Here is a 13,520-nt window from a genome sequence, read left to right as displayed (position 1 = left end):
AAGGAATGAGACTAAATACTTCGATGTACCCATGTTCAGCAGCAACACTTACATGTAACTGATCTGAACATATGGCTTCAGACTATCTACACAATTGCTTTAACAGACTAAAGGTGTCATCTAGCATACGTGTATTTTTGTCTATAGTAAGCTAGAAGTAAAGTATAGTTGTTTAATAATTTTCATAGCTGTGACTGCTGCAAAAATATGTAGCAAAATTAGTGAAAACAATAAATTAGATGCCATCTAAACTCCAGAAATTATTAATCCTGTCTTATCTGTGATTAATTGTTCCAACATTTTTTTTCACTTCAAGATTGAGTGCATCCTGTACCTTGTTTATGATTTTGTAATAGGGTTGAAAGCTAACACAGGCTGGGATATATGTTCCATATGCACATAGGGTAATTAAGCTCCACTCATCCTCTCTTTGATCAACTCAATAGGTTTAGCTCTTTAGTATTCACTTCATTGTCGATCAACCTCTGGACCATTTGTGCTCCTCCTTTGAATTCCTTCCAAGTTACATCCTTTTGAAAGTATTTTCTGATAACAAGATATTCTAGAAAAAGTAGTGCTAATACAGTAGAGTGTATCCCCCATTTTTAGTTGATATCACTTTTCAATCCAGTATTTTTTAGCATACCTTAGCACCAAGAGTTCATGTTGCAGTGGTTATCTATCCACAACAGCCTCTAAATCCTATTCTATGATGACCAAAGAGTGAAAAACATTATTTTGAAATAAGCACATTGTCCTCAGGAATCTTGCCTGGAAAGTTAAAACCAATAGTATTTATTTCTGCCCTTCTCTTCTACACTTCCCCTTAATTCAGTACATGAGTCACTTGTTATTAACAACAGTTAATAATCTTAAGTTATTTTTATGGATCACATCTATTAAAATAAAGACTGTCTCAGATGTAAGGTGATACCACAGCAGTGACTACACAAAAAGCTTTTAGTAATATCATAACCCTGTAAAAATTACGAGCCGTTTACATACACACAGAAAGCAAGCATCTGGTTAAAAATGGCCTATGTCTGTATCAAAAAAATAACACATCTTTCAGTCACCAATAAAGGAAGAGATTAAAAAAAACCAAAATAACGCACAAACAAAAAAACACCCAAACTAACAAAACTCACATAGATATTACACAACATTAAGATGGAGGTTAAAAAATGCTTGGCCAAGCCATTCTTTTTAGATGATAACATCTTGTTTGGAAACTTGCAGATCTCACCCACAGCGAGCATCCTACCTGTTTGCGCATGACATCTGTAGCTTGCATGATGTAGCGAGGAGGTAGCCCATGGCTCCGAGCCAGGATGATGGCCTGCTCCAGGGTAACGCTCAGAGTGCAGCTGCAATGGAACACAGAAGTCAGCTATCTGCTAGCAGAGAGTTCCTTAAAAATAATTGCTTCTATATCAATTATCTTTTTTAAAAAGAAAAAATAAATGAAAATTGTTACAGAGTAGACCTGCCCCCCTTATCCTTCCCTCACCGGCGCAGGTATTAGCCTGAACAATATAATGTTTCTAAGTAGAAAGACTTTAAGTGTAATAAGTGTTCCTGCTACTTAGAATTAAATGCATTTGCCTTGTTATGTTGTTAAAACAACCAAACAAACCAACCCTCCCCAAATCAAAACCAACACACAAACCCCACAACCCAACTATGGCTTGGCAAGTGCATGAGGGAGTGACAACCCAAAAAGAAAATTCTTTTGTAATTATATAAATTCCTTTTCTGTTCACAACCAAAGCACTGCAATAATCAAATCTCTTCAACCAGAAAAGTGGGTTGTACAGAAAATGATTCTACCTCAGCAGAACCCAAAAAAAGCTGTGGTTTTCAAGTTCAAATAATAAAAGCAAGGCACATGATTAAAATAGACTTTTGAGTAGCCTTTTGGCAAAATCCTGACCAAAGTATTTTGCATAGTTTATAATATGCACACAGAACAGACAATATGTTTCAATCAAACACTCATCTTGCTGAGCAGAAGATCTGTAGGAGGAAAAATACATCTGCGCTTATTTTCTTACTGAAAAAAAACCAAACCCCTGACACGTTTTAAATGCTGCTTAAGTTAACTTCTGGACTGTAAAAAGTTTCACAGTAGTGAATGTAGAAGACACTTAATTTGATCTGTAGCTTTACTAATGGCCTTTCATTAAAAATTTATAAGCTAAGTGATTTCCCCTGATAATGAAATAATTTTCATTCCTTAGTTTCATGTATACACTGACCTCAGAGTTAACTGGAGGTAAAAATCTATTGACCTTTTGCGTTATGTGTTTGATTAAGGTGCAAGATAGCTAAGTATTAGATTAAAAATTCTAAACGCTGTGACTTCGTCTTGTCTTTGAAAGGTGAAATATTGCACGAAGTATATGCTCATAATATTTGCCAGCACCAAAACCTAAACATACAACCTTCAAGACCAGACAGGAAAGGAAGCTTTGTCCCACTGACAGTGGAAAAAAGCAAACGTATCTGAAATGTAGTTTTACAGGTGTTACCTAAGCCAGAAAAAAAAGGGTAAAAAGTTTCTCAGTAGGTATAATAGGTGTTAATGGGGTAAAAGTACACTTTCAACCAAGTGGTTACTAAGCCAGCTTTCCCATATATCCCATCTTCCTGAAACCCCAAGACTGAAAGAACCAAAAAATCATATTCTGCATGCGTCAATCAGAACTAACAACCTCCTAAATGAAGGTCAGCTTGAAGAATTATGTGCAATTTTGTGATTGAAAAAGACTGCCAAACTGCTCCCTGTCCAAAACCTGATGAAATGGCTGGCGATCATGGACAGTATAAGGTCTCTACATTTTGACAACGCCAATCGTGATTCAGAAATACAGTTGCCAAGTGTGTAGATAAAGATATAACCAGAGTGGGAAAAGCAGAGACAAAGTGTAAAATAGCATAATAAAGATTTCTTTAAGAGGCTGCTATGGAAGTAGGCAACAACTACAATACAACCCTAAAATATTTATGCTAAAATTAAAGATCTCACGTCATGGCAAATAAGAATAGTGATTCTAAGCATAGTAACTTTAACATATCCTGTGAAATTAGTAGCAAAGACACTCAATATGACAGCAGTCATGTTAAATATTATCGCACCTCTTTAACAGAACATTTTACATTTGAGGTGAAGTCCTACAGTAATGCTGGTTAGATACATCCACTTTTTCTTTTAAAAAAACTTCTTATTAACACATGTTAAAAATTGTTAAAATTGAATCAGTGACATGACTGAATTTCAATATACTGTTTAATTAGAGGTGCAATCACTAGGTTTTGTGTTCCTCCTAGGGCACATAAGAGGTCTGATGAATGGCAGAATTAAATATAAATTATTGGTCATGGCTTTTGTCCTGTAATTATGAAATAAGGTTACTACTTTCTAAATACAAAACCCAACAACACTCAAATAGCTTCGTTTTAGTTGAACACCAAATTAGCAAAATGACATCCTCTAATAAAACCAATCATGTAAACCTTACACGGTGACTCACATGTATCTACATGCTGGTGCTTTCTCCCAGCTCTTCAAATAGTATTTTAATTAGTACACATCCCTTATCACAAATCAAACTGCCCTGGAAACCAGCTGTGAAAGACACAAATGCACACACAAAAGATCAGATGGTAACATGGAAAAGTCATAACTGGAAGTACCTCAGCAATAAGGCTGCCAAGCATGAAGAGATCAAGCAATGCAAATTTAAAACAATATAACTTCTAAAATTTTATTAAACAATATGAAAGCTGATTATTCCTCATATTTTAAGATAGCTCTAGTGCCCTGAGCAACATTCAGTATCAAGGATTGTCAGCAAATACTTGCAGTATATAATAATCCACTCTTCTCCCCCCATTTTGAGAGCTGATAAGCAGATGCTATTAAAGTTTACAAAGCAATCTGGAAGCAGTTCTGACCACTGAAAGTATTTGGTCATTTGGATGCAATCACCCAGACAAACCAAACGAGGAAAATATTTGGGGAAAAACTCCTTCAGTGCTCTCATAGCATTCTGTTATGGGAAGCATAAAGCCCAAATCTATAGATTTTACACTGCAAAAAAATCAAATTCTGTTCTCACTCCCTCGCTTTTCCTATCATCCCTTTTTTTTTATGCCAGAAAAACAAAAGACTCAAATTCATCATCTCACAATTTATGTCAGTTTGAATGACAAATCCCTGCCTTGACAGATTACAGCAGCAAGGAAGAGACATTTGGATTTCCCAGGACAACTGGGTTGAGAATTCCTTATTTCATCCATTTGGTTTCCAAGAAACAGAAGGGGCTGCAGCTGCTCCCAGCCCCTGCCTACTATCCCCAATCTCCCATCAGTCATGAAAGTACTGATGTGAAGATTAAACATAAACTTTCAAACATCTTCTGGATCAAACCATCCTAAACAAGCCTGAAAAAAATGAGACTAAATAATTTTCTATCACCAATAGTCCATTTGTTTCTAACTGGATGTGATTTTCACTAAAAGGCTGCAAATCAGTTGGACAGACACACATCCATACTGAAAATGGAGCTGCAAAATAGGAAAACAGACTGACATTTTCTCAGAAATTGATTATTTCACAACAGCTTGTCCAATGTCACTTGAAAGGAAAAATAATTTGAGTTCATGTTCACTACCTACAGAGCTGCCACTCAGCAAAGTGTATATCTATGTTACCAGAGTAAAAAGAATCTAAATCATTCAATTCATTCTCATGTTTCAATTAGGCTTTCAGCCATCCTACATCCAAAGATGTATCAAAACATTCCTTAGAAAAATGTCCTGAATAGAAAAGATGAGGTGAAACAAATTGGTTTAGTAGTTACCGCAGTCAGGGATGTCAAAATGAATTATGTTCTGGCTATGTGAATAGGAAAAAAATGAAAAGGTGCATGTATGCTTAGTCTAATTAAAATCTAAAGCTTCTACTCAACATATAATACAATGCCATTATTATTATTATTTTAATTACTTTTCTTCCTGTACATCAAAAGCTAATCATACCTACATTTGACAACCTTTTAAACCAATTACACCATAAGTATTTATTTGTTTCTGCTGTCATTTAAATTAGCGCTTATAGAGCAAATATTATTTAAGTCTGTACGCAGCAATATCTCCATGCAAGTAAAACTGAAGCTTGCATTCTCTGTGCCCGTATTCTGAAACTTTGCTGAACAGAATTTCTTTTCACAGGGAGAGGCAAGTTGGGCCAGTCATTAAGTATTAGAGAGAAAATGAGCATGAAGTTCATACATTAAACTACAGTACTGTATTTTACAATTACAGTAAACTCTACTGGAGTTCAGGACTTAGCTTCAGTCCCTTTATGAACCTTTGTTAAGCTAAGATGTTGCCAATGTGGAAAGGCCACTACTTTAAAGTCAGTATTGGATGGAAACCATCTACTGAAGGCTAGTCCAACATACAGAAAGTCATTACTCTGCACATGAAGTATATTTATTCGATTACGATGGTTCAGTAATCATAAACAACCTTTCAAAAAGCAACTATCTGTGGAACATACACCACTACCACACCGAATGGGCAGTCCATGGTTAAGGGATCTTCTGCCTTTTATCCATTAAGCATCAGCATGTACAGGTTTCGTTCACAACAGGCACCACTGTGATTATGTAGTTGTATAAACCTCAGAACAAAGGCATTCCAACTCCCTTATTAGGCACACATCCACCATCCTATGACAGGATAATCAAACCCAGCTCTACCAGATATTTTCAGACACAGACTACCAAGAGATTTCTGACTTGATGAAGTAGATGGCATGAACTTATCAAGTAGAGAATTAGTCTTGAGAGGTAAGCATATATTAGCCATATTTCAGACCTAACCTTGGTGAATGAGTTCTTTTGTAGGTTACAAATATATTTTTATCGGGTATATTAGATTCAATATTAGTAAATTTTAATTCTGAAGCATGAAACATGCAGTGGGTAATATTTTTTCCTGTAGTTAATTTGAAAGATTACTGTCATCCAATCTATTTCCAGAAATAAATGTGACTATTCTACCTTTTTAAATAGAGAGCTTTTCAAAAAAATTGAAGGGAAAAAAAGCATACTTCTTTCTTCTTTTCACCAAACATCATCTGTCAGTGTTAAAAAACTGCAGGGAGCATCCTTCCGCAATCATTCTTCCTGTAAGATCTTGCCACATTTAATCAGCTTGAAATGTTGCAAGGAGGCACTTGCACTATTAAATATTCTTTGCTTGATGAAAGAACAGCATTTCCAAAAGATTCAAAGTATTCCCTTACCCATTTTATTTACTCATTTTCTGTTAATACTTGCAAAAACAAACTAAGAAACAAAATCTAAAGTCATCTGAAACGCCAGCTTTGGCCATTATCTCTTGTTCTGTGCAGAAAGTCTTTCACATTAAAGGCTTCTTCTCCTGTAAGAAGGCAGGTAAATCTGCTAGAAAATTGCCATTTACTTCCTGTCTTGTAATGGTTCAGTGCAGGCTATTCACTTAACTCTCTTCCATGCCAGAAAATTAAAGAAGATTTGGCTAATTTTTAAATTTTAGATTGTTTGAGAGGTCTTATTCTATTTTTATTGGAATGTAGCAGGTTTTGCACAAAAAAAATCAGATTCAAAGACCTAGACTGCAGATAAGGCAATGCTGCAGGAACTAAAGCGTGAGAAGACGATTCTACAGAGCACGGTGATAGAGTTGTGTGTCAAATATCCACAATGTTAAAAGGAATCCAAATACAAAAAAACACACCTTGAAATCCATACTAGTAACAACTTAGATCCATCTTATCTGTCTCAGTGTATTTTATGAACTTCTCTGCATTTTCAGATTACATTTTAAACAAAATAATGTCTCAGAATTTAAAGCATGCAAAAGAGCAGTAAGACTATAGTGCATCACATATGTATTAAACAAAGCAAAATGTACCAGATTGCATATGAAAGGCAAATATAGAGCAAAATAAAATGATCACCACTGTAGGAAGAACTTATTTGTGCTAAATGGCCTATTTATTTTGTTTTAAGACAAATTCTCACAGATTTAAAAATTATGTAACTCTTTTCAGTAACCATCACAGAATTAAATACTCTTTTATCCTAAACTATTTCAGAAAAAGAAAAATTTGTTTGTACCTCAGTAGGTATCACAAAAATACACTAATTGTAGATAGATATAACAGAACTATCATTTAAAAAACAGAAGAGAACAGGATTGAAAGGACAGTTGAGACCAGATGGCTGGAGAAGAGCACAGATTAGTCTTTCAGTCTGTGCTGACCTGCCTCTTTAAAGTAGTCCCAGCGATCCCCAAAAGCTTTCTTACTGTGGAGTTAATAGCCTAAATACAGCCACAAAACTTCAAGGAGTCTTTTTTTTTTTTGTAGCACACACTCACTGAGCTCAGAACTAAACTCCTACAGAAAAATTTCTACAATAAGTTAGAACAAAGGATTCTCATGAATGTCCAAAACACAAATTCAGAGTACTCATTTTTCACCTTGTTTCATCTGATTCACAGAAAGGCAGCTGGCCATGATGGACAGCTTATGCTGTTACTCTGCTTTGCAATGTGGAAGATGAAGCAGGTTTAGCTGAATTGCAGGAGCAGTGCCAGCTACAGGAGACAGCATAATCAACCCTTGGCAAAACCTGCCGTCTGCCAGCCAGAACCCCACCGCTTGAAGGATGGTAACACTAATAAGAGAATTTCTCGAGGGGAAATTAAAATCCAGAAAAGAAAATAAGATGGTGATTTTTCTGGGGTTCATCACGATTATAAATGACTTTTCTCTTGATCCTCCAGGAAATGCAAAAATTTAAATAAACTTGGGATTTGTTTCATTTGGATGCTTTAAAGGATTCTTTTGAGCCTGTAAGGTCTATGGTCCCTGAACAGACTTCTGCAGCTGCTGTACTTAATTTCATTTTGGCAAGGAAAGAGGCTAAGACATGTCTGTGTGGTGCAGTCTTGCTCTTCTTCCTCAAGCAGGAGGTAGCATCATGATTCAATAAAATTTAAAAGTGCCTTTCATCACCTACATTTGTACAGATCGATTGCAACTTAAAACAGAATAAATACAAGTGGAGAAAGCAGAGTGTTGTTTACAGGGTGACATCTGACTGGCAGGCAGAAATATAATTATGGATGATCAAAAAATGAAAAATAGAAATGCAAACTATTGATTTTATGAACTAATTTAGAGCTCTGTTCCAGATGTATGATAATCCAAGCGGAGATTTGTAGCATTGACACATCACTTAGGAGAGTGAAGGTTAAAGGGACTTATTTTCCCCCATTCTTGTTTTTCTGGTGATTGAAATGTATTTGAAAAGAACTGCTGTCTGAAATAGATATAGGATTGCAGGCTCTAATGTAAATTGGTAAACATATTGTCATAATAAAAATCAAAGCAAAGCAATCACCAGCAATTCAAAATCCCCAGCATTATCTTGGATATAGGGATCAAAGTATGAACTCTGTCAAGCTGTTTTAGCCTAGTGCAGCGTAAAAAGCAATTTAATATGGATCACAGAGAAGTCAGAAACCAAGACATTGCTTATCCAGAGATCAGCAATCACTGTCAAAGCAGACAAAGCTGCTGTTTCATAGTTCTTGGCCTTTTCTGCATTGGACTGTCAACCAGCACCTCCCTCACAAATTATCTGGAACTTGAATCTGGTTAGTAGGAATGGTGGCCCAATCTCCCCTCTGCCCCTGTCAATTCATGACACCCAAGCTGAGTAAACACAGAAAGGGTTCTCCAGTCAGATCAGTAAAAGATAGATAAATTGAAAGAGGGAAGGTATATACATATACAAAAATCTATTAAATATATCTAAACTTTGACAGATTAATGGCTTGCTCAGTTCCCACTCCCAAAGAACAAAAGAAAGATGAGCAGAGCACCCTGTACTCTTCCACAGACTTTCAGACATTCACTGCCGTTAGAGATCAATCACAGAAATTGTGCTAAAATGAAGGCTTTTTAAAAGAAAGCATAGGGGGACCTTCCTCCAAGTCTTAATTTTTAAGCTGGCAGGACTGATAAGTGAATAGATTTTCAAAGTTTAATCATCAAGGACAATTCACATCTTTCTCCCATCTGTTTACCTAGTAGCATCTGTAGATATTATCAGTTTTCAACTCATTTAATATCCGTAGCATAGTGCTAAAAGGAGTCCTTGATCTGGCTATCAGTGCAAAGGCAATTTCAGAATGCCAAAAAGCAGAGCCCACTTAGTGCTGGACTGTAGAGAGGTGGCCTAGGGAGGCCAGAAAGAGAAAACAGCTCATGAAGTGAGCTCACGAGTGAGTGACTTTCTATGACTCCAAATGCTAAGGAAAAACTTCATCCATCCAGTTTGTACGCACAACAGTAACTTCAGAAAACCGTTGTTAAAAATCTTCCTCAGCTTTTACCACTTCAAAAAATAAGAGCACATGAATCCCTCCTAGTCTCTAAATGCAGAGATTTTCTTCTGAACTTTTGGAAATTCTGGGCACAAACTCCTGAGTACCTCTAAAAATTCTCAAGTAATCCATTCCTTTTTCCTGGAGGGCCTATCTTAAAATACCTCTGATAATGCCAAGAATTGATGTTTCTTTCTCTGAACAGATTGCAGCCAAAAAGGCAGTATTAATGCACAAATGAAGTAACAGTATCTAGTACCAAAGCTCAAATGGACTCACTGTAAAGCAGAACTAGATATGCTTTAGAGAGGTGTTTTGCATCTTTACTTTATATGAAGAGGTGATATTAAGTCCTTTAACATCTAGGTGGAAACCCACACATAGCACTTTTAAATCCCATTCCCATGGGAATGACTGTTCCTAATATAGTCTTTAAATCCAGTATGTTGGGTTTCTAATACTTTGTGGTTTTTAAATATCCTAAATAAACATTTAATAGTTTATACCTTTGATTTATCCCTAGTTTTGAGAAGAAATTTGATGGCTAATTTATTTTTATCAAAGAACAGCTCATGTTCAGATATAAGCAAACCCTGTCTTCTTCAGTCACCAAATTATTCTGAATAATTTGTGACCCACACACTATAGGGTAATAGGTTATTTGGGCTACTAAAGTAGTTCTGACTTTATTCTTAAACTGTAAGAATTTTTGGCACAAATATACTAACAAATTCATGAAATGGTGATGACATCCAGCTTTATAAAAAATGGCACAATTAAGCCCAGTCTTTTCTGATCACATAAGACATGAAACTGAAACCAAGACAATGAGAAAAACTTTATAGCTTCATGGCCTTCTGAAACAACAGCATCATGACAGCCCATGCTATATAGTATTTCCATCTTCATGTGATATAGTGACTAGTGGTACATAACACAGCTTTTTTCTGCTATTACCTAAAGTCAAGTGCAGTATACAGCATGATATATACACTGGTATCATTGACAGAGAGTAATACAAATAGTCTGTTGCAAACTCTGTCAAATGACAAGCATTGTCCTTGCACAATTTAATGGTGTTGGCTATATACGGAGTTTTTCCTTTTTTTCATGCCTGATAATCTCCATTGCAGCTTATACTGCAATTGCCTTTCTTTTTCCTTCCCTTGTCAGAGCTCTGTTAAAGAAAGGATATTACTTAAAATGAAGAGGAAGTAATGCTAATTCTAACACTGGGTCACCAAGTCTGCTAAAGTAAGGACTTGCATAGATCAGAAACTAAGCACTTTTTACCTACTGCTACTTCTGATCTACAGTTCGGAATTCTTATAAAACGTGCAGATATTTAGCATCAGATTATTTGTTATGTTAGGTCTTTTGTTTGTTGGGGTTTTTTTCCCCTTCTCCAGTTGTAGTCTTTGCTTTTTTAGTGGAATGGACCAAAAAAATTGTAATCTGCCCAGCTGGAGCATAAACAGAATATTAGAGAGGTCTGTAATTATGTTTTCATCACATATATAATAATGCTACTGTCATATATATATTCAGTCTATTGAAGTGAAGAACACTTCCATAGGCAGGCTAATAAAATCTCTTAGGGTTGATGACAAAGATCAGTTGATTATAGGTCAGTCTATTTTTTGATATTGCATTAAACATATCGACCACTCTACAGGCTGAATCTCTACTTATCGTAAAGCATTCCTGCAAAAATGTTTGTCTTAAGTTACATTTTTTTCCTTGAAACAAGCTCTACTATTGTTCTCTCTAGCATACAAAGTAAATACAAATTTCAGCATTTCTTGCCTGTATTGAGTTCAATATAGTAGGTGGTATTCATATAGGTAATGTTCCTTTTTCTGCTTTAGCAATTCAGATTTCTGCCTTTTACTGACTTGAATGAGGAACAATCCTTTACAACTGCACAAAACACAAATTGTACTGCTCGTTTCTGTCAATCACTGTAAATACAATTCTAGAATTTCTCCAAAAATCTTTCAAGTATGTTAGATATTTAGTTTAAGATTTTAGGTATTTAGTATAAGAACCCTCTATTAATAAAGAGCAGTGGTCTCCAACCTGCAACGTCTGCATGAATGACTGCAATCAATGGAGGAAAAAAAAAAATCGTCATACCGGTGAACTCCACTGTTGCACATAATGATGTGACAAGCTCCAAGCCTGCTACAGAGTTCAGATGACACGGACAGCAACCCCACTCCAGAAGCACTGCACGCAGTGTATGCACAGGCAGCGGTGCGCTTGGATCGGATAAAGGACCCTATGAGTCGGTAAAGTTCATCCAAGCAATTGAGAGGCCTCATCAGCTGCAAGAAAGGAAGCGAGAGTTATTTAAATATTTGCTACTGAGAACACATGAAATACTCTAAAAGAATAGGTCATCACAGGAGGAATACCCAATCTAGTTGAGAAAGCCAAAGCCAAATTCCATGACATAAATACAAAACACAGTTTTCTGTTACATGACCTAAGACAACTTTTAAACACTTTTCAATTCTTACCATCACTGATTGTTTCATTCCCAGGCCTGCCTATGGAAGTGTTCTTCACTTCAATAGACTGAATAGACCCATGAGGGCTATATCCACTAATGGACTGGGCAAAGAAGGGAAGCCATGAAGAGGAACCCACAACCACACACATAGAGAAGGAATACTAAGACTGGTTAATAGACCTGCTGAGAAGATCAGCTTATAATTATGACAACACTGTCCTTTATTTATCAAATATCTAGTTCCTAATTCTGACCAGCAACATCAAAAAATAAAAATGAACACAAGTCAAAAACATATCACAAAGCAAGAACAGTTAACTTTGTAGCAGGACTTAAAATGATCCCTGGATTACTGTACTAAAAATGAATGATCCACCTAATAAAGAAGACAACTTCAAGTGCAAGGCTGCTGTCAGAAGAGGATCCTTCAAGAGTGGCCTAGCAATGAAAACAGTATTTTGTGGTGCTTTGTGTACCAGAGATGTTCACAACACCATTCTGTAGACCTCATAATTCCAAATTCCGACTTCTCTTTATTCCAGAAAAACCTAAAGATTCCAACAAACCCCTGTGCTACTCAAAGAATTAATCTTATGAAAGACAGATTCATTCCCTAAGGACAGTTTTAACAGTTAGGGAAACGGCAGCCTCACTTGCTCCTATGTGATAGTTATTTCATTGGAAAGCATAGAGGTCAAGTAAATCAACTATAACAAATAGCATATTTAAACCTGGGTACAAATAGATTTAACTTGGTATAGGTCCTACTGGTTTAACTTGCATCCATTTAAATTGATTTTAGATGGTGTCATTTACTAATGCAAAGCTATGGACAATAAAGTGAAAAGAGCAGCCAAAAATGGATCATGCACTCACTCTTGGCTTGCTCCAGTTGCAAAATAAATGCATTAGCCTAACATAGTATCCCTTGGTCAGATCTGAATTATGAGATACTTTTCTCTTGCCCTTGAACTTTTCACTGAAATAGACAGGGAACAGGTTTAGGGGTAACAAGCATTTCACATTCACACCCCCTGCTGCACCAGTGACCACATGGCAAGTTAAGTTGCTCACTCCCCAGGGAAGGAGAAGCCAATGTCCTTCCCTCCTGTGCAGTCCTGCATGGATCCAAGAAACAGGAACTATCAGTCTGTTAACAGCAATGCTGGTGATACTGACATAACATTTTAGTCTGTCATACGGCTCAGCTGATGATCACTATTGTTTCTCAAGCCACAGTAGCTCAATCACTTTTGAAGTCAGCATAGGCAAGACCCTATGAATTTCTTTACTTCCCCTGTTGGGTTGCAGTACAGGCATTAACTCTCCAACAGCAGGAGAGAGCACTAAACGAATTTTCATAGCCCCTGGGATCTCTGAGCCACAGAGGTTTAAAAACAGATGAAAGCATTTGAAGAAAGCCTAAATGAGAAAATTCAGAAGAAAGCCTTCTGAGCAGGATGCTGAAGGAGTATTTAATTTGGAAAAGTGCTTCCAGCATTCAGAACAAAGAATTTCTGTCTGCACCTCTCCTCCCCCATCCCACTGCACATGC

The 13,520-nt window shown here is 36.4% G+C and overlaps 1 protein-coding gene across 3 annotated transcripts in view; it reads right to left on the bottom strand.

Annotated features, from left to right (window-relative positions):
• Positions 1-13,520, bottom strand: part of PREX2 (phosphatidylinositol-3,4,5-trisphosphate dependent Rac exchange factor 2) — a 168,998-nt gene that overhangs the window by 12,402 nt on the left and 143,076 nt on the right. For all 3 annotated transcript variants that reach the window (XM_027638739.1, XM_027638737.1, XM_027638740.1), the window contains 2 exons: positions 11,587-11,777; positions 1,265-1,367 (listed from right to left, as the gene is read on the bottom strand). In XM_027638739.1, coding sequence (XP_027494540.1) covers positions 1,265-1,367; positions 11,587-11,777 — 294 coding nt within the window. The remainder of the gene's footprint in view (positions 1-1,264; positions 1,368-11,586; positions 11,778-13,520) is intronic.

Source organism: Corapipo altera, unplaced genomic scaffold (genome assembly GCF_003945725.1).
Source record: "Corapipo altera isolate COAL_440 unplaced genomic scaffold, ASM394572v1 49, whole genome shotgun sequence".
Taxonomy (NCBI): Eukaryota; Metazoa; Chordata; class Aves; order Passeriformes; family Pipridae; genus Corapipo; species Corapipo altera.
Note: the sequence above shows the minus strand (reverse complement) of the source record. Positions and strands in the feature narration are given on the sequence as shown.